General features: G+C 46.7%; 3 protein-coding genes and 2 non-coding genes across 8 annotated transcripts in view; all 5 read left to right on the forward strand.

Moving 5' to 3' along the window:
* The first annotated feature begins 175 nt into the window (after positions 1–175).
* Positions 176–20,209, forward strand: LOC147252616 (uncharacterized). 2 transcript variants are annotated; one of them, XM_086220986.1, is made up of 6 exons: positions 176–345; positions 947–1,121; positions 12,465–12,589; positions 13,353–13,793; positions 17,782–17,878; positions 18,347–20,209. In XM_086220986.1, exons 4-6 carry the CDS (start codon positions 13,354–13,356, stop codon positions 18,629–18,631), a joined length of 822 nt encoding a protein of 273 aa, XP_086077112.1. In that variant the 5' UTR covers positions 176–345; positions 947–1,121; positions 12,465–12,589; position 13,353; the 3' UTR covers positions 18,632–20,209. The 2 variants fall into 2 exon arrangements, with proteins under 2 accessions (XP_086077112.1, XP_086077113.1); XM_086220987.1 differs by lacking the exons at positions 176–345; positions 947–1,121 and having other exon boundaries at positions 12,426–12,589.
* trnas-gcu (transfer RNA serine (anticodon GCU)) lies at positions 1,037–1,118 on the forward strand. The gene has a single exon. It is a non-coding gene; the product is annotated as a tRNA-Ser (tRNA).
* Positions 1,619–1,700, forward strand: trnas-gcu (transfer RNA serine (anticodon GCU)). Its single transcript has one exon. It is a non-coding gene; the product is annotated as a tRNA-Ser (tRNA).
* LOC147252619 (transcription factor 7-like 1) overlaps positions 5,539–20,646 on the forward strand; it is an 87,735-nt gene continuing 72,627 nt past the window's right edge. The window contains exon 1 of one of the 3 annotated variants that reach the window (XM_086220980.1): positions 5,539–8,262. In XM_086220980.1, coding sequence (XP_086077106.1) covers positions 7,674–8,262 — 589 coding nt within the window. In that variant the 5' untranslated portion in view covers positions 5,539–7,673. The remainder of the gene's footprint in view (positions 8,263–20,646) is intronic. The other 2 variants (XM_086220981.1, XM_086220979.1) reach the window with 2 other exon arrangements.
* On the forward strand, positions 8,269–9,268 carry LOC147252620 (transcription factor 7-like 1). The gene has a single exon (XM_086220988.1). It carries the CDS (start codon positions 8,307–8,309, stop codon positions 9,042–9,044), a length of 738 nt encoding a protein of 245 aa, XP_086077114.1. The 5' UTR covers positions 8,269–8,306; the 3' UTR covers positions 9,045–9,268.

Consider the following 20,646-nt stretch of genomic DNA (forward strand, 5'->3'; position numbering starts at 1 on the left):
ATGCCAGAATGAAAAGAAAAGAAATGAAATGAAATCTAATGAACTTCTACTTCTTTCCTCCACTGGGAGTCAGTCTCCACCAGCAGGACACAGGGAGGCGCTGGGGCGCCGAGGAAGACGCGGCCTGCTCCACCAGACACTGCGACTTTGTTAAAGTGTTCTCAGAACACGAGTAAAAGCTTCGTGAAAAGGTGACGAGTCATCAGTGAGAACAGCGCCTGAGTGGCCAGGTTGTCCAGAACCGCTGTGGATCAAACCGGAAGCACTTTTGGTGCCAGATGTAGTTTTTCACAGCGTGAGGAATTTGACTGATTATTGCAAACCAACCAAAACAGAGATGTACAGGTGAGGTCATGAAAGTTATACTGAATTATTTGAAGAAATAAATGTAGTAGGAAAAGATAATTACTGATGAATGCAATAGGATTATTGACAGATGGGACAGAGGAAGTGCTATGCAGCTAACAGGTGTGTTACCATTCAGGGTGTAACAGCTGTCAGCATCTTTATCCAGATAGTCGACCTGAAGTGGGCGTGGCCTCGACAGGACAGCTTTGTTTTGTTTTCAAATCTAAGGGTTAAAGAACCAAACCCCTGAGGCACTGAACCATCAGACACGGTCGCCGCCGCGGCTTCAAACCGACATCAGTTTAATCTGTGTGGCTGGAAACCTGAATCAGGAGAAATAAACTAGTTTTATTATGAATGGAAACGGGAGAGTGCTTTCATGTTTGGCTAATTATATCATAGTTCTGCTGTTCTTCCAAAGACCCTTCAGACTTTAATGAACTGAAACGTCCCTCGATAAGCGAAGTGACCACTGGCAGACCAGAGCTTTTGTCTCTGAGAGGGCAAGAATGAGACAGCGTCAGAGATGCAGGACACTAAAAAATAAGACCCTGACTGCGTCACTGTCTGTTCCTGTCCTGTGACCTCATCTATACAGAGCACGAGGAAGCTGCTGAGCTGAACTGTGACGACCGTGAGAGCCGGAGTCATTGCACAGATTTACACACACACTTACCACTATGGACAGGACGAGGTGGCCGAGTGGTTAAGGCGATGGACTGCTAATCCATTGTGCTCTGCATGCGTGGGTTCGAATCCCATCCTCGTCGAAGGTAGACTTTGTCTTCTCTGTTATGTTAAGAGGGTAACTGCAGCATTTTGCCGGAAAATGTGACTTAATAGAGGATTCGACAAGTGAAAAGTCTAAAATGATCTCTGGGTGGATGATAAACATCTGAGGTGGGAGCGGCAAGATCTGCTTGAACCTCCTCCTCCTTGAAGGGGATGAGAATCTTCTTCCTCCAACTGGCTCGCTAAACTCAGCTGGATCATGATGTCCAACAGATGGACATCAGAGGCTCTCAGCGGCCCTGAGCAGGGTCCCAGTTATGGTGGTAATGGAGACATCACAAGGGGTGTGTTCACATTCACAGACAGGCCTTGTGGTCCTGAGCCACAGAAACTAACCCTGGGGATGGACATCTTTTGGGTCCTGAGTGGAGGGTTGTCTTGTTGGACCGCTCACATCTCAAACTGGGACAGCAGATTCCTTTTCAATGAAATACTGGGGATTTTAAAACAAAAAGCAGGTCAATGAATGTCAGATGGAGACGAGGTGGCCGAGTGGTTAAGGCGATGGACTGCTAATCCATTGTGCTCTGCACGCGTGGGTTCGAATCCCATCCTCGTCGTAATTAAATGTTTAGTTTACGCTGCCAATGTGAGAGGAAACCAGCCAACCAACCATAACTAAAGAAAAGACAACGTGCTGCATGACAATTCATTGTACAAAAACCCCAAATGTTGTTCAGTCGTCGTCGTCCAATTGCAAGCTGCAGTGTAAAAACTCCCAAAGGAAATGATGAGGTGGCTGAGTGGTTAATGTGATGAACTGCCAATCCACTGAGCTCTGCACGCGTCGGTTTGAATCCCATCCTTGTCTTAAGCAGGGTACTCTCCTCGCAGATATGCAGAAACCTGAGGACCCTGCCTTAAAAGTAATTTATTAGGATTTCATGTACACTGCTTTTTCCTCCTCAGCACAGGAAAAAAGTTCAAATTTTTCTAAATCTAGCAGCACTGAAGTCTCACCAATCAGGAATGACAAATGCATTCTTTAGTTTTCTTTGGACTTGGAACACATTCATCTATTCAGGAAGAGTGTGACTCTTCACACAACCGTCCTCTGATTAAGAGAGGAAGCCAGGCCATCGGCACTCGGCCACAAGCTGGGTAAGAACAACGTGCACGGAGGCAGGAAGTGCAAAGGGGAAAACAGAGGGAATTGGAGAACATGCACGACAGAGACAAAGACTGATTTGAAGAAAATGTAGTTTCTATTAGGTAAAGGAAGATTGAGGAGTATCCAAAGGTTGCCGGAACAATTCCCCCCGATCAGAGAGAACCTGAAGCCTTCTGTGTCATCTTTAGTCCTGAGATAAACTCATGTGTTAGTGTAACCATTGACATTGTTGTGGCTCCATAAAACATAGATTAAACCCCAAATTACAGACCTGGTAGTTTTTTCCCCTGCAGGAGCAGTGTGGCCGCCCACTGCTCCTCTACCTGTATATTATGCTCCTGGATGAGGGACATTCCACTGGGCTCAGCCAGCTGCAGTGCAGCGTGTCAGAGGAGGGGGTGCCTTCCTCTGTGGGCATCACACTGATCGGGATGTGAATCAGCTGATTGCCACAGAATCACAGACCTTTTGCTGCTCCTTTTCATGGCTTAAAAGCAAAATGAGGAATAAGTCAAGTCAGTTTTATTTGTGTGGCCCCAAACCCCAACCAAAGTTCTGTCCTGACTCTGTCCAAGTAGAGCAGGTCCAGCACCTCCCTCCTTCAATGAACCTCCACCCAACAATTCTCCATCAGCAAGCACATCCTGCAACAGCAGCCACCAGAACCTTCCTTTACCAGCAGGAAGGTGGAGCAGATCCACGATCAGTGGGGACGGAGAGACAGCAGGAGAGCAGGACAGAGACAAAGACAGAGAATGGAGGAAGACAGAGAGACAGAAGGAGAGAGAGGGACAGAGATAAAGAGAGAGAGAAAGGAGGAGAGACTGATGGACAGAGACAAAGACAGAGAATGGAGGAAGACAGAGAGACAGAAGGAGAGAGAGGGACAGAGACAAAGAGAGAGAGAGAGGAGGAGAGACTGATGGACAGAGACAAAGACAGAGAATGGAGGAAGACAGAGAAACAGAAGGAGAGAGAGGGACAGAGATAAAGAGGGAGAGAAAGAAGGAGAGACTGATGGACAGAGACAAAGACAGAGAATGGAGGAGGACAGAGAGACAGAAGGAAAGAGAGGGACAGAGATAAAGAGAGAGAGAAAGGAGGAGAGACTGATGGACAGAGACAAAGACAGAGAATGGAGGAGGACAGAGAGACAGAAGGAAAGAGAGGGACAGAGATAAAGAGGGAGAGACAGGAGGAGAGACTGATGGACAGACGGGGACGTGAGCAGGTGGAGCTATGGGTGCAGCTGGAGCCTCTTTAGGTCTGGAGCCTCCTCCAGCAGCACCAGGATCTGGGATGAGGGGAGAAGAAGAGGAGTTAGGAACACGTCTGAGGACAGGAGGAGGAGACAGTAGCCCAGTGCATCATGGGAGATCCCAGCAGTCTGAGCCAATAGCAGCAGATCTAAGGGCCAGCCTAAGCAGTCCTGACTATAAGCCTGATCAACAGGAAGGTCTTAAGACTGCTCTTAAACCTAGAGAGGGGGTCTGGGTCCTGGACTGAAACTGCGAGACGGTTCCACAGGAGGGGAGCCTGATAGCTGAAGGCTCTGGCTCCATTCTACTGTTAGAACTCGAGGAACCAGCAGGAACCCTGCATCCTGGGAGTGAAGGGTTCTAGCTGGATCATAGGGGACTAGGAGCTCTGTCAGGGATGAAGGAGCCTGACTGTTGAGGACTTTGATGGTAGAAGAAGAATTTTAAATTCTGTTCTGAATCTGACAGGGAGCCATGCAGAGAAGCCAGTCCAGGAGAGACCTGGTCTCTGCTACCAGTTCATACTGGATCATGCTTTGTCTGCTCACAGTCCTTCCTTAAGAGTCAAACTTGGGTTGTGGAGGTGAAAGTGCTGAATGCTACAGCCACAAAACCATCAGGGAGTGGTGAGAGAAATCAGATCCACCCATGAGAGGGAAGGAGAGGCTGTGTCCTCATTACCACCCTGCTTTCTCCAGGACACTTTAACCTCTTCTGTTGTTCATCAGGAGAGACTCTGTTCATGTTGTTCAACATGTTCGCAGTGGAAGAAACGGCAGCAGCACCCTCTTTCCAGGTCCTGGTTAAAGCTCGAGAACCCTTCACCTCAGGGCTAAAGGCTTCAGAACCTTATGGAGTGCAATGCTGTTGCTTTGACAGGCTGCAAAGATAGCAATGACCTATTGCTTTCTTCCTTAGCCTGCTAGCTCACTTGAAGCATGCTAACATTAGCCTGTTTTTGTTCGCACCATGTACCATGCAAATACAGGAGAAAAAAGATCAGTCTCCAAGTGTGGTGACTTAAAGACACCAGTGTAACGATCCTCCCCAGGCAGAGGTGCTCGTACTGAGTTGGCAGCCATTTACGGCATCAGGATGTCACAGGGGCTCACAGGAAGAAGGTCCCAGCTTCAACCCCTGGCCCTGTCTGTGTACAGCCTTTATCCAGGTGCTCAGGGTTCCCCCACCATCATTAGAACCCCCACCTTCAGCTGCTGATGACCAAGGCACTGGCGACAGGACTGGGGTTTGTTCCTGAGCACCAAACATGGCTGCTCCTGGCTCTGTAAAAGCACATTTCTGTGAATCAATGTATAATAGCAAAAAAAGACAGTCCCAGATGCTGATATTCATGATGAATGACACCGTTATTCATTCCATTAGAATCGCTGTTATTATAAATTGAACATGGAGGCTTTCACTTAGCATTTCTTGAACCCACCCACTAGTCCAATCAGTGCCCACCCACTCATATCACAAAAGACATGTGACACTTTGAGGGATTTGTGGCAGCTTTGTAGGACACAGACAGCAGAATCCTGATGGTAATGTCAGGTCGGAAAAGATGCGTGATCTGGAATTCAAGTTGATGCTCCAATTTGGCAGATTTGTCTCAACTGACAGTTGGGCAACGACTGCGACGGTGCTTGGTTTATTGTTGCGAGAGATGCGTTTCTTCATCACATCTCAAACGCATGCAAGGAGACGGCGTGACGCTGGAGCAATGATGAACTGATTAATGATCCTCATCAGCAAATCATCTTCAGCTGTTGATTCATTTGGAGTAGAGGTACTCCTGCATCCTGCTGGTGTGCTGATGCCCTGCGTGTGTGCGTGTGTGTGTGTGTGTGTGTGTGCGTGTGTGTGTGCGTGTGTGTGTGTGCGTGTGTGTGTGTGCGCGTGTGTGTATACACTCATAGAATGTGAGGTAGCAGGGATTTATTTAATATTATATGTTCTATTTCAGGGTTCAGCAATTAAGTTTGGCGCAGTCTGCAGATCAGAGCATCAGATTAGCAAAACAAGGCTAATCAAAGGCTAACAGATAAAATACAGTTGTGGAGGTCATGTAATTGCATGGGTTACTGTGGTTTAATGTCTGGATTTGAGCTGCAATAAGAAGTACAATGTATAGATAATGAGGTGAGTGTCCTTATCAACCAGCGACATGACAAACTATATAAGACACGCGTGTGTGGGAGATGCTGTGTGTGGGGTAGTGTTTTAGTTTGCCCTCCCCTTGTAATGAAGAATATCTGTGTATTATCTTAATTTTGACACGGATTAACTGCTTGCTTGTCAGGCATTGTAGTCTTATTTGTTCCAATAATCATTTTACAGACTTTATTGTCTGAATTATATTTCTTGGCATCACCACTCCATTTTTCTTTGTATTTTTCATTGTGTGCTGAGGGGAGTTAGTTAAATGTTGCCAGAGAATAAGAGAAACATGTATTTATCGAAAAGTGTGAAGGGGAAAGTTGACATCCTCTACCCACAGGCCACTCCCACTCTCCCATCTAACACATGAAAATATTGCTGTCATTAGGATCAATTATTTATTGATAAATGTGACAAATGTCATGAACAATGTTGGGGGCTCCTCCAGGCCATGATGAGCACTCCTCCGACTTTCAGGAGAATTTTTCTACCAAACAGACAAGCACATTTCTCTCCAGTTGTCATACATACAACACAATGTATAATTTTTAACCACACTGGAATGAGAGGACATGACACATCAGTTATGAGTCACTATCGTCATGAGTGGAAGCAGCAACTCAGGCCAGTCATGCCCAGGGAGGAAACCAACGCTGCCCCCAGCGATCTCACTCAGCTCCTGGTCATAGGGAAGTGGGACTGCACCTTGGGGTCACTCATGGAACTGCAAGGTATTTCATCCTCCTACATACGATGTAATTTTATAAATCGTCTAAGCTTTCAGCCAATTATGTGACCTGCTCAGTTGGTCGGATGAGCCAACACGTTTCTCAACAACATGAGCCTCCACCCGAGTGCTCACTGGCTGAACATGGAAGAGTACAGGAGACACATTTAGTCACTGGAACTGAAGCCTTTTATGAAATCCTGACCTTTTCCTTTCATTCTGTGCTTATGGGACACCTTTGGGATCCAGCGCGGTGAACTGGAACAGGACCTGCGGGCGACTCTGTTCTCACACTAATCTGCATTGTAAAACAGGACCTGACGGGCAAATATTCCTGCGAAGGTGAACGAGGCTCTGACGTGGTGGTACACTGACCCACTGCTACTGTCTGTAGTTTGAGGAGGGATGGTGGAGGTTTCCCTGCATCATGTCAGTCATGTGACTATCCAGATTATGTTTGGCCTGCGCAGTCGTTTCCGTGAATGATAGCGTAAGAATTAATTGGTGTGGAGGGAGATTGCAATGGTCATTAAGATTTTAGCCCAGTGTTGCAGGAGTTTGACTGATTATCAGTAAAAAAACCAAAACAAGGATGAACCCTTTTAGCCCTGATGAAGACGAAGGACTCCTTGATGTTTGGGTTTGAGCAATGCATTTTTTTCTCTTTAAACTAGATTTTAGCGGTGTTAAATATCAAGCTGCTGTTTTTAGGGACAGTGTGGCTTGGAGAACGGCGGCCATCTAGTTTGAAAGAGAAACAGAGGTTCTCACGGTGAGTCTGCTTCCATGGTGACTCCTTAATCAGGTCTCTATGTGGAGGAAAATTTAATCACAGTACAAGTTTTTTTTTTTAGGTTTTTTTTTTTACATGGAGTTTAACAAGTGAAATCGTGATAACAAATATGAAATTGGCTTTTTAAATTCAAAGATGGTGTCTCACTAATGGGAAGATTGTGGTTTCACAAAATGTAGAATACCAACACCACCCAGATCCTGGACAACATGATCTTGGGGGCAGAGGGTGAGACAAAACTGTCAGGTGAAGGAGTTCCTCCCAGTCACTGTGGGCCAGTAGGTCAGGTGACATCACAGTGGCTGAGATGACTGAGATGACAGAGATGGCAGGGATGACAGTTGATAGTTGTCATTTATGAGACTAACTTGGTGATTCATACAAATACATCCACTCAGGACACCTGCAGACAACCAGACTCAGGGGCTTTCTTCTTCTGCTGGTGTGACGGTGGTTTGGAGAATCAGGAGTTGAAAGACGATCATGAGTAATAGAGAATTTGTTCCATTTGGGAACACCAATCAACCTCAACCAGTCAATCCTCCTGGGTTATGGTTCGATATGGATCACCCTCAACCAGTTGATCCAGCTTGGTTATGGTTCGATACGGATCACCCTCAAGCAGACAACCTTGCGGAGTTGTGGTTGAATACCAATCAGCCTCAATCAGTTGATCCTGCTGAAGTGGGGTTTGACACGGATCACCCTCAACCAGTTGATCCAGCTTGGTTATATTTCGACACGGATCACCCTCAAGCAGACAACCATGCGGAGTTGTGGTTGAATACCAATCAACCTCAGTCAGTTGACCCTCAACCAGCTGAACCTGCTGGGTTATGGTTCCATGTGGATCAAAGATCACCAGTTCAACCTCAACCCCCTCACCCTCAACCAGTTGATCCTGTTGGGTTGTGGTTCAATACGGATCACACTCAACCAGTTCACCCTCAACAAGTTCACCCTCAACCAGTTCACACTTCACCATTTCAGACCTCACCAGTACACCCTCAACAAGTTCACCCTCAACTAGTTCACACCTCAACAGTTCACACCTCACCAGTACACACTTCACCTTTTCAACCTCAACAGGTTGAACCTGCTGGGCTACAGTTCAACATGGAAAACCCTCAACCAGTTAATCCCCAATCAGTTCACCCTCAACCAGATGACCCTCCTGGTTTCTGGTTCACTAATTACCACCCTCAGCCAGTGGCAGGTCAGGACAGAGGCTACTATGGGAACATCCAGATGGGATATGGTCCCGGTGCTGCCACCGCTGCACCCATCTGGACCCACAACCATCTACAGCCTCATCAGCATGGACAGCTCTTTCCTCTCAATAGACAGACAGGTGCTGTCATCAATGTCCACCACTGGCCACATCACGCAGCAGCTGCCAACCCCCCCGCTGCCCCACCACCCCCCATCAATGGACCTGTCCGTGCCCTGCGTGCAGTTGGAATGATGGGAGGAAAGGTTGTGTACAGGGTTGTACCAACAGAAGCTGCACCAGCCACAGCTACTCCACCAAGAACAAACAAAATAACCAGAAAGAGAAAGGCTAAAGTCCAGCAGCCTTACAAGGACTCGTACGTGAAGAAGCCTTTGAACGCTTACATGATCTTCGTGGGGGAGCAGAGGGAGAACGTCAAGAACGAGCTCAACGTTCGAGACAATCGTGTCATTAGTGAAGTCTTGGGGGAGAAGTGGAGGGCCCTTCCTGAAGAAGTGAGGGCTAAATACTTTGAGCAAGCAGCAGCTGCCAGGAAACTCCACGCAGAGAAGCATCCCGACTGGACCTGCAAAATTAACTACGGCAGAATGAAGAGGAAGAGAGACTGGAAAAGCTCCTAAACCCAAGACAAGGATCTGAACTGTAACCCAGCAACCCTGCATGTGGTTGCTGTAGCGGCACTGTAGTCTTAATCTGAACAGTTCTGAAGCAACAGAACACAAAGCATGGCTAAGAAAGAGATGCTTTGAATGCAGTTTTAAGAATTAAACTGAAGTGAATGTCCCATATATTTTCAGATGTTTGGTTTGTGTATTAAAGTTGGGTTCTAAGAATGTTTCTTCAAGACGAGTGAGCCTTTAAATAAACCGGTTTATCCCAGGCACTGAAGGAGGCTGAAAAATGACAAACACATTACTTGCTACCAAAAGATGGTGTTTATCACATGTAAAAGCTATAATATGAGTCTTTGGCTCTTTGACTCCATAAGAACATCATCTTAGAGCAGCTGCGAGAAAGATCCCCCCATGGAGTCCAGACGCTGGAGCTGATGGCGGTGAAAGATGTGAATGGATGAGATTTGTAGCAGACGACGGGATCAGTGAGGCTGGGAGGACCTCAGACTCAGAGAGACTTTAATGACCCCGAGGGAAAAAGAAAACTGGGTGCTAATGGGGAGGAGACTGAGCAGTAAGCAAGACACGTATTTTAGAAGACCTCAGCAACATGATTGGACAGCAACGACAGTGTATTGCTGTCCTATTGGATAACTTTTATCGGTGGGACACTCCCGTATCACATGTAAGAAGGTCCCAGTTACATTCAAGGGAAAGAATCTGCATTTTGGTGACAGGATTTCTAAGGAATTAAGAGTGTTTGGAGGACAAAACTAAAGTGGATTCGTTGAGGATTTGAGCGACAGGATGGAAAGAGAATATTTTACCCAGATAATATGTAGCTGTGGGCCAAAATTTAAAGATTGAGTGGGAGGCAGTTGAGATGACTTTTTTTGTAACACATCTTTGTATAATACAGTTTTCAGTACTTTAGAACAGCTGATATTTCTTCAATATAAAAAACTAAAGGATGATTTGGTGAGTGAGACCATCAGAACCCACAGGCCCGATCAGATATAAGAGAAACAAAGTTGCTGGTAAATTTTTAATTTCTCTCAGGACTGTAAACGTTCTTGAACCATTCACATCCACGGTGTATTGCATGATTGAAGTTTGACACCTTGACATCACGTTTGAGCACATCATCATTTTACTGAGCCGACAATGAACACATCACAACCACAGCTCCTGCACTGAGAGAAAAATATACACAAAGTGTCTGACGCCATTATGATGGATGGACTTAGAAGGCATTGGAAGATAGCAATAGCTTATGTGACAACATGAATGAACATAGCCTACAGTTCCACAACATTGCTAGAAAAAAAACAAACATTTGAAGTGAAGAAAATCATTCCAGTTCCTGTAAATGTTCTACGATGCCGGATATATTGACTCTGAACCAGGTCTTACCTGAGACCTGGCACCTGAGTCTAGTTATGACCCTGGAAAGTCATCTTCTTGAAGTTGAATGAAGTTTCTGAGTTCTGGCTTCTTCCAGATCTCCTTCCGTTGCTCCTTGTAGATCTCAAGTGGTTTTTGTTTGACAGGAGTTATAATACACTGTCAGATAACCGAATCAATGTAATTGATTTTCTTTGTGTACTTATACCTTTTTGGGTACTTTTTAATATCTGTCATTTTACTTTTACTTCAGTATTTTTTTTTTAAGTAACAGTTCTTTGCTACATTTTAAATCGATTCCGTTACAGAGTAAAATTAATCCACAGTTTCACGAAGGTTGCCCTGGCAACAGCTGCAGCCAGCGCGAGCCAGCGTCTGCCCCGGCGCAGGTGCACGTCAGTGACGTCAGCCGCTTACCGTGAGACATTGGAGACTGAACGCATGACACAGACACTTAAAAAATGAATTCAACTGAAACGGAAACGGTTGAAGTTGCTGAGGAGGAAGGTGAAGATGAAGAAAACGAAATGAATCCCTGGCCATGTTGGACGCACATTTTTGAGTTGAAGAACAGAGACGGGAGCAGCTTGGTGATGCAGGGTCGGCTTTGTCCCAAAGACACCCGCAGATCTGCATTCAGAAACTCGGCATCAAACCTGCGCAAGCACGTACGCGGCAATGCGTGGCATTAGTGCAAAATCCAAAACATTGGCCCAACCCCGAACAGGGGAAACACAGAGGTTAAATACACGAGAGGAAACGAGACACAGGTGGTGCAATCACCCAGGTGAGACACATGAGGTAATCACAGGAGGGAGGACAGGAAGACAGGACATGACTACTGTAGGAATTTTTCACGAAGTCATCATTAATCAATCAGAAGGACCCACAGAGTCTATGTATTGCGCTGTTCAAAATCTGGAGAGGACACCTTCCAGTTGGTTCAAAAGAATTTATTCAGATTAACAGGAAAGAATCCAGAGCTCTGGAGATCGTCTCCCTATCCTGGAGTCAGCATACGCAGATGCGTCGTCCCTGGTGTTGGGGCAGGAAGTCCAACGATCTAACTATCTCTCCAGTTTTGTGTGTTACAAGGAGGTGCTTATGTGATCGCTTCTGCGTGCAAGTGTGTATTTTTGATCTTGGTGTTCTTTTGCAGAATCTTCTGTCTGACCGCGTGCCAGCACCATCTGTTCCCATCGTAGACTTCTTGTTGCAGCTGTGAAGACAAAAACCTCTCTTGTCCCTGATTCATGACCTTGCTCTTGTCTTCTTCTGACTCCCACTACTTCATCCCACTGTAGAAATTCTGTGGACTCTGTTCCGACCTGTTTAGCCTGAGGGAGTGATGCTAGCATGAGCGACACTCCTGCTATTCCCTGTTGTGACCCTTCACCTGTCCACTCTGATACAGTCTGGTCTGTGCTTTGCTGCCTTGTGTTTCCTGCACTCTATTTTAAGTGAATATATGTATAAATTTAACTACAGTTCAAGCAAATATATGAATAAATTTATCTACACTATCTATCCATCAATTCTATTTATCATCTATCTATCCATCCATCCGTCTATCTATCCATCAATTATTTCTATTTGTAAATCTATCATCTATCTATCTATCAATCTATCTATCTATCTATCCATCAATCTATCTCTTTGTCAATCTATCTATCTATCAATCCATCAGTCTATCTATCCATCCCTCCTTCTATCTATCCATCAATCTATCTCTTTGTCAATCTATCTATCTATCAATCCATCAGTCTATCTATCCATCCCTCCGTCTATCTATCTATCCATCAATCTATCTCTGTCAATCTATCTATCTATCTATCTATCGATCGATCGGTCTTTCTATCGATCTTTCTGTCATGTCTGAGATGACTGCACCCCTGTTGCTATGGTAAACACTTCTGGTTGCTATGGGCTGCTGGTTCAAACCACGCCGGCACGTCATTGTGATCGTACTATGAATAAGGGACATCATTACGGCCACAAACACTGCGCTCTTCACGTTGGCAGCGGTTTTGTCGCCGAGTCAACGCTGATAGAGACTGAACCGAGTGTCCCTGCGGCTCGGAGACACGCATCCCTGACCGGAACCAGACGCCGAAGCTTCGTCCCGAGGGAGGAAACCAGGCGTGCAGGTAGGGAACCTCTGCTTCGGAGGAGACGTCAACGCGGCCAATTTGCTCGGTGGCTTCGCAGCGGCCGGGAGCCCGGATGTTGGTCGTTTGGAAGTGTTTTTTTTCTTAAATGACCAGAGTTGGACTGAGGAGAACAAGCCCGAGTTAAACCCCACAGCTCTTTGACACTGTTAGTCTTAAAATTGTGGACCTAAAACGTTCAGATGTGTTCAGGGAACGTTGACACCTTCAGTACTCTAGAGGAGATGGACAAACAGCGATATTATCAGTTCATGACGTTCATGTTAAACAGAAGCTAAAGGCTCAGAGAGGAGAAGGTGAAGGATCACGTTTTATTTACACTGATCAGCTAAATGTGTTGAAATGGTCAAATTCTACAATTGAATGTAAAAACGAGCAAACAATAGAATAGTACATAAAAAGAGTCAACGGTGATTTCAAACAGTGCAACATGCATGCGTCTCTCCACATTCCAGCTGCGGTTGGTCCAGTCAGCAGGAAGGTAGGCCTGCTGCCCATATATGGTCATGGCGCCTTTCTCTACCCAACTCCATAGGTTGACAGGAAATCAAGTACTTCAAACTATCCCTCCACCACAGAGAGGGGGAGGGAGGGTAGTGGGAGGAGATAAGCTCCACTGGTCTGGAAGTGGAAGACAGATTTATCGACTCAAATCCTGAAAATAATCAGCTTTTGGATTTGCTGCTGGTGTGTGATGTTTAACCCTGAGGTGGATCTTCACTCGTCTCTGTGCTTCTCAAAGGATGATGGGGCAGGACAACCAGGACTACCTGCACCACCTCCAGGTGAACCTGCAGCAGCAGATGGAGGACGCCCTGCAGGAGCTCCAGGTCAGCCTGCAGGAGCAGTTCGTGGCCTCTCTGCATGAGTTCCAGGTCACCTTGGAGCAGGCCTCCCGGCAGCAGCAGTTCCAGGTCTACCTGCCAGAGTTCCAAGCAACCCTGGAAGAGTTCCAGGCCTCCTTGGAGGAGTTCCAAACCTCCCTGGAAGAGCTCCAGACTGCCCTGCTGGAAGTCCAGGTCCACATACAGCAGGAGTTCAAGGAAACCCTGCAGGAGTACCAGGACTCCCTGCATGACCTCCAGGACTCCTTGTTGGACTTTGAGTCCTGCCTGCTGGAGATCCAGACCATCCTGGATCAACAAGAGGAAGAGAGGTCTGCTACAGTCTACATGCGAGAGATGTGAGTCTCCTCCCTTTCCTCTACATCTTTGTTACCCTTTGTTCTTTCTTTTGTGTTGATACATTTTCTGTTGTGTGTAGCTGAGTGTGGGGCCCCTCCCCTTCAGCCTCAGTGTAGATGAGTGTGAGGATCCCTCCCCTTCAGCCTCACCTGTAGCTGAGTGTGAGGCCCCTCCCCTTCAGCCTCACCTGTAGATGAGTGTGAGGCCCTCCCCTTCAGCCTCACCTGTAGATGAGTGTGAAGCTCCTCCCCTTCGGCCTCACCTGTAGATGAGTGTTAGGCCCCTCCCCTTCAGCCTCACCTGTTGATGAATGTTACACCCCTCCCCTCCAGCCTCACCTGTAGATGAGTGTGAAGCCCCTCCTCTTCAGCCTCACCTGTAGATGAGTGTGAAGCTCCTCCTCTTCAGCCTCACCTGTAGATGAGTGTTAGGCCCCTCCCCTTCAGCCTCACCTGTTGATGAGTGTTACACCCCTCCCCTCCAGCCTCACCTGTAGATGAGTGTGAAGCTCCTCCTCTTCAGCCTCACCTGTAGATGAGTGTTAGGCCCCTCCCCTTCAGCCTCACCTGTAGATGAGTGTTAAGCTCCAACCCCTTCAGCCTCACCTGCAGATGAGTGTGAGGCTCCTCAGCTTAAGCCTTAGCTGTGGATGAGTGTTAGGCTCCTCCCCTACAGCCTCACCTGTAGATGAGTGTGAATCTCCTCCCCTTTGGCTTAACCTGTAGATGAGTATGGGGACCCTCACCTTCAGCCTCACCTGTAGATGAGTGTGAAGCTCCTCCCCTTCAACCTCACCTGTAGATGAGTGTGAAGCTCCTCTCCTCCAGCCTCACTTGTAGATGAGTGTGAAGCTCCTCCCCTTCAACCTCAGCTGTAAATGAGTGTGAGACCCCTCCCCGACAGCCTCACCTGTAGAAGAGTGTGAAGCTCCTCCCCTTCAGCCTGAGCTGTCGATGAGTGTGAGACCACTCCCCTTCAGCCTAATCTGTAGAAGAGTGTTACACCCCTCCCCTTCAGCCTCACCTGTAGATGAGTGTGAAGCTCCTCCCCCACAGCCTCACCGACAGATGAGTGTGAAGCTCCTCCCCCACAGCCTCACCGACAGATGAGTGTGAAGCTCTTCCCCTTCAACCTCAGCTGTAGTTGCGTGTGAAGCTCCCCTCTTCAACCTCAGCTGTAGATCAGTGTTGGGCCCCTCCCTTCAGCCTCAACTGTAGATAAGTGTTTGGCCCCTCCCCTTTAGTCTTAGCTGTAGATGAGTGTGAAGCTCCTCCCCTTCAACATTAAGGGTAGATGAGTGTGAGGCCCCTCACCTTCAGCCTCACCTGTAGATGAGTGTGAAGCTCCTCCCCTTCAGCCTCACCTGTAGATGAGTGTGAAGCTCCTCCCCTTCAGCCTCACCTGTAAATGAGTGTGGGGCCAATCACCCACAGCCTCACCTGAAGAGTGTGTGTCTCCTCCCCTCCCTTGACATCTCTACTACCCTTTGTTCTTTCTTGTGTGTTGATACATTTTCTGTAGTGTGTAGATGAGGGCTAGGCTCCTCCCCTTCAGCCTGAGCTGTAGAGGAGTGTGAGACCACTCCCCTTCAGCCTTATCTGTAGAAGAGTGTTACACCCCTCCCCTTCAGCCTCACCTGTAGATGAGTGTGAAGCTCCTCCCCCACTGCCTCACCGACAGATGAGTGTGAAGCTCCTCCCCCACAGCCTCACTGACAGATGAGTGTGAAGCTCTTCCCCTTCAACCTCAGCTGTAGTTGCGTGTGAAGCTCCCCCCCTTCAGCCTCAGCTGTAGATCAGTGTTGGGCCCCTCCCTTCCTGCCTCACCTGTAGATAAGTGTTTGGCCCCTCCCCTTTAGTCTTCGCTGTAGATGAGTGTGAAGCTCCTCCCCTTCAACCTTAAGGGTAGATGAGTGTGAGGCCCCTCACCTTCAGCCTCACCTGTAGATGAGTGTGAAGCTCCTCCCCTTCAGCCTCACCTGTAGATGAGTGTGGGGCCAATCACCCACAGCCTCACCTGAAGACTGTGTGTCTCCTCCCCTCCCTTTACATCTCTACTACCCTTTGTTCTTTCTTGTGTGTTGATACATTTTCTGTAGTGTGTAGATGAGGGCTAGGCTCCTCCCCTACAGCCTGAGCTGTAGAGGAGTTTGAGGCCCCTCCCCTTCAGCCTCAACTGTAGTTGAGTGTGAGGAGCCTCCCCTTCAGCCTAACCTGTAGATGAGTGTGAAGCTCCTCCCCTTAAGCCTCACCTGTAGATGATTGTGAAGCTCCTCCCCTTCAGCCTCACCTGTAGATGAATGTGAAGCTCTTCCCCTTCAACCTCAGCTGTAGTTGCGTGTGAAGCTCCCCCCCTTCAACCTCAGCTGTAGATGAGTGTGGGGCCCCTCCCTTCAGGCTCACCTGTCGATAAGTGTTTGGGCCCTCCTCTTCATCCTCAGTTGTAGATGAATGTGAGGCCCCTCCCCTGATAGATTCAGGAACCAGATTTGAATGGAACGTCTGTTGTCCAGTTGAGGAAGGTTAGGCGCAGCTAAAGCCTCCTTCTTGTTTCAGCAGAAGTTCAGCTCTTGTTAACTGTGGTATTAATCCCACTCCATGTGTTGATCCCACTTAACACCAGATTACTAATGTGTAAATTTGAGTTATCAAAGCTTACTTAGATCAGGTGCACCTCTTCTGACACCTCCAATGGTGGCGTCTCACTGGTTTCTTTTCCTGTGGTATCAACAGCATTTAGAACACCATGAATTCACTGCTTCATCAACATCTCTGACTCACATCTGCTCTCACTGCATCAAGATCCATCATCAGGATTTGCTCAAAAACACGTAGAAGGTCGAGTGCCTGATATTAAACGGTGCCACTCGGATGCTGTTGATAATGCAGGTTTTGCTTCCATGTTTTGTTAAAAAGTAAAAGATACTGGTAAAGGTACTCCTGGTTTACTGGGACGGGGTTCAAGTCCCTGCGGTATCTGCAGTTCTTTTGGCCTCGACATGAAAGCCCAGGTTATTTCCATCATCTAAACTGCTGACCTGAAGCCCCTCCCTCAACATGAAGACGACTAACATCAGCTCTTTGCTTTTCAGTGACCTTCTTTTTCTGACTCTATCGAGTGACAACATCTCAGCAGAGCTGCAGATTCTGTCTGGCACCAGCAACCATGACTGTTCAAAGTCTCAGTGTGGGAAGTTGAACTAGATAGCGGCGGTGACGGGGTCCTGGGGAGCTTCGGGGTGACAGAGTCCAAGCTGGTTAGGTTACACATCCAGTCACAGGGAAGAACTCCTAGCTAAAATCAGTCTCTCCGGGGTTTCGTGGCACTGTTTTATGATTGTTGCGGCCTAAAATGGCGGATTTTGTGGCAGCTTCTTTGAAAAGTTGCAAGGTTTTTAATGTTTTCCAGAAGGACATGCTGCATGTAGTATCAGCAGTGGGTCCACGCTTTAAAGCCCCCGTTCCTGTCTGACTAGGAGTGAGCCAACTAATCTCAGTCCTAACCCTCACCAGTTGATGCCTAACCTCAACCTCAAACTAACTGCAGGTTCCACATTCACTCTAACTTTGACCAGGTGTAAATTAAGTTCTGCTGCATCAGGACCGCTCTTTGGTCATGAGGACTAGGGGTCCTGATAAGGTTAGTGGTTATACCAGAAAAGGTAAATGGACTCAATTTTATAGAGCGCTTTTCTACCTTAGCGGCACTCAAAGTGCTTTACAGTGTCATCTCATTCACCCGTTCACACACACTCTCACACACTGATGGTGGAGGCTGCCATGCAAGGCACCAACCTACTCATCAGGAGAAATTGTGGGTTCAGTATCTTGCTCAAGGACACTTGGAAATGGTCACCGGGGTCGAGGATCGAACCAGTGACCGTCTGGTTGCTAGACGGCCACTCTACCCCTGAGCCATGCCACACACAATTACACTCACACACTCCTGTATACAACACACATTCTCTCTCTCTTCTCTCATACACAGGAAGATGCTGATGATGAAGCAGAGGCAGACATGGAACCCCCTTCACCCAAGAAGTCCAAAGAATTCAGTGCCTTGGAATTGTCAGGAAATTATTTCTGTAAGATAAAGACTGTATTTTTGCTGTTAGTTCGTACCACAAAATTTCCCAACACACAAGATCAAATTCTCAGAGACAGAGATCTTAATTAAAGTTTTACTTGCAGCAAGGAGTCCAAGCAAAGTTCTACATCTGCACTGAACAGTCTGTGTCTTCCAAACATATATATGCAAAGTTCCTCCTCTCAGTAGCTTCCCATCATGCCTTGTTCCTCCTTCTGTCAAGGACAGTTGTGGGGGAGCGTAGGGACGCTGGCTCCTCACTGTCCAAGGCCTTTTCCAAACGCTTCTTATCTTCTTATCTTATCTAGGAGTGTAGGTACAGCCTGGTATAACCTGCACACACTTCATGTCTTTGGTCTGTATAAAGGTCACAACACTACCATGCAGTTCTACATCAGGCTAAAACTTCACAATGATAAAAAGTAAATGTAATAAAATATAAACGTGTCTACGTATTTTCTAACAGGTGGACTACAGAGGAGGGAGGAGGACCCAGCAAACCAAAGCAGAAAAGGATGCAGATGAGTTCAAAAGTTACCGTGCAGCAAGAGCTGAAGGGCTGCAGGACAATCCTGTGGGTTGGTGGAGGGCGAATGAGAAGGAGAATCCTCAAAGCGATACCTCTGTGTCCCAGGGATCAGGGTTGCATCAGAGGGTTTTTTCATCTGCGGGTGATTTAGTCAACGCAAAAATGAGCTGCCTCAACCCAGGGCTCCTTTTCCTGCAAAAAAATCTTGCCAATCCCATGTGAGAGGAGAGCAAAGTTATGACAAAGACAATTGTTTCCACTTAGTTTGTGTTAACTTTTTCTGCAGTTTGCACTTTAATAGTGGTCAGGCAGTGCCTTTCTGTTTCTCATCCAGTGCACTTAAGCTATAAGCTTTTGAAGGGACTTTAAGAAGGTACACCTCAAGCTTCAAATGTCCAGTTTACATGTTTGCACTTTGAAGGGAAGGGAATGTCTTGCATTTCTAAAAATCCCAAACAAGACACAGTGTATTTTTATGTTTCCTCCATCCTCAGGTACTGGTAGTTTGGATAATTTGAAGCCACTAGTCAGCAGCCAGCACTTTGTTTCCATTTGACACTGGCTGAATCTTTTTCATTGTTTTGTGTTCATATTGATTAGTGACTGCATTGGAAGCAGTGCTGACAGTCATGCAGCATGTTGTCACACTGATACGACTCTACTGGAGAGTCAGCAGAGCAGCGTTCTGAGACCGTCACAGCTGATTGTATGCAAATTGGCAATTCAAAATGAAAGTACATTTATTTGTATTCAACAGCTAATGGGTGAATTCTTAAATATGATAATCCATAATGTTAGTTCCAGTACAATTACAACTTTTATTTACTTGAAGCTAATTCTGCCCATAGCATGTTTTGTAAAGCTACTATCATCAGCATTCTGGGTGGTCCGTTGGTGCAATGTCAACAGTCTCACATCCATAACCACCAATATTTTATATTAATTTGGTGTGAAGTATGAATTTAACACCAGTATGGATGTGTTGTGTCCCTCGCTGGGAGATGCTTGTGGTTCCTCCCTGGTTCTTTTCCCTGATACACCAAAAGAAGTCCAGTTACCATGCCGAACTCTTGGACTACCGTGACCTGGATGACTAAGAGCCTTCACCGACAACTTGTACCGATGTTTGAGTACCTGGGGTGTTCACAATGACGGCTCGGGAGGTGGAGGCTTCCTGTTTACCTTTGATGGTCTGTACTCTCTCAATTTTGCTGCTGTATTATTATGTGGCAATAAACAAGACATTTTGCACTCACCCAGGTAGTCATGAAGTGCTGACAGAGGCTGGTCAAGGCCCACATCAAGGCCTCCATCGAGGTCTCTGTGGACCCCCACCAGTACGCCCACAGGCTCCACTGATGACGCTGTTTCATCGGTGGTCCACAGACTATTAACAAGTTTAATAGAAAATGGGTTAGTAATGGGCCAGGCCTTTATTTTGAAGGCAAAAACATAGAAGCAGAAGTGAGTTTCTCTAAGTGAACATTCATATTGTCCAGGTTTAGTCTGAAGTTAAAAATACCAAAAATTATTGTCAAGACTTTTCTTCAGTATACATTTAAAACATCAATAGACTCTTACTGACTTTATGGTCAAGGTTTTATTTTGAAGGCAAAATATTGTGACATCATTGAGTTGCAACTGCTAGTTTCCGCTTGCTTTCATGAAGGAGTTTTAGCATTCTGTTCAGATGCTAACATGGTGTTAACACAAACAAGTACCTGGTAAATTGCTATCATGTAGAATGTTAGCATGTTGCTAGCATATTAGCAGCAGCTAGCTTGCGGAATGCTATCTTGAATGAATGAATGTTAGCATTTGAATAAAACCTTTGACTTTGATCACAAAAATCTCTCGAGGTTCAATTCATCTGTGGGCACACAGGCAGACATTTGACCTGGACTCCAGAGGAGTCAAGTGGTAACACACTTTACGGTGTAAACTGCCTCGATGATTGCACTTGCTAATATTACAGTTTTGCCATTGCCATGGCGATCCTCTTGCAGCTCCGTCAGTTGGAGTTTTGAGCCCCCAGGTAACGGTTCACACTGCTGCATGTTCACCCGCAACATTTTCAAGCTGTCATGTCATGTCGTCATGTTGCCAATCGCTGATCAGAGCTGGCCTTGATGGTTTAACCCTAAAAGCTGCTCAGCTTCTGCACAAAGACCTTCTGTTTGTGTGTGTGTGTGTGTGTGTGAGTTCTCTGTGACATCACTGATTCTGTCAGCAGATTC

Source organism: Aulostomus chinensis, chromosome 12 (assembly GCF_037954235.1).
Source record: "Aulostomus chinensis isolate RoL2024-O1b breed Wild chromosome 12, RoL_Achi_v1.0, whole genome shotgun sequence".
Lineage (NCBI taxonomy): Eukaryota > Metazoa > Chordata > Actinopteri > Syngnathiformes > Aulostomidae > Aulostomus > Aulostomus chinensis.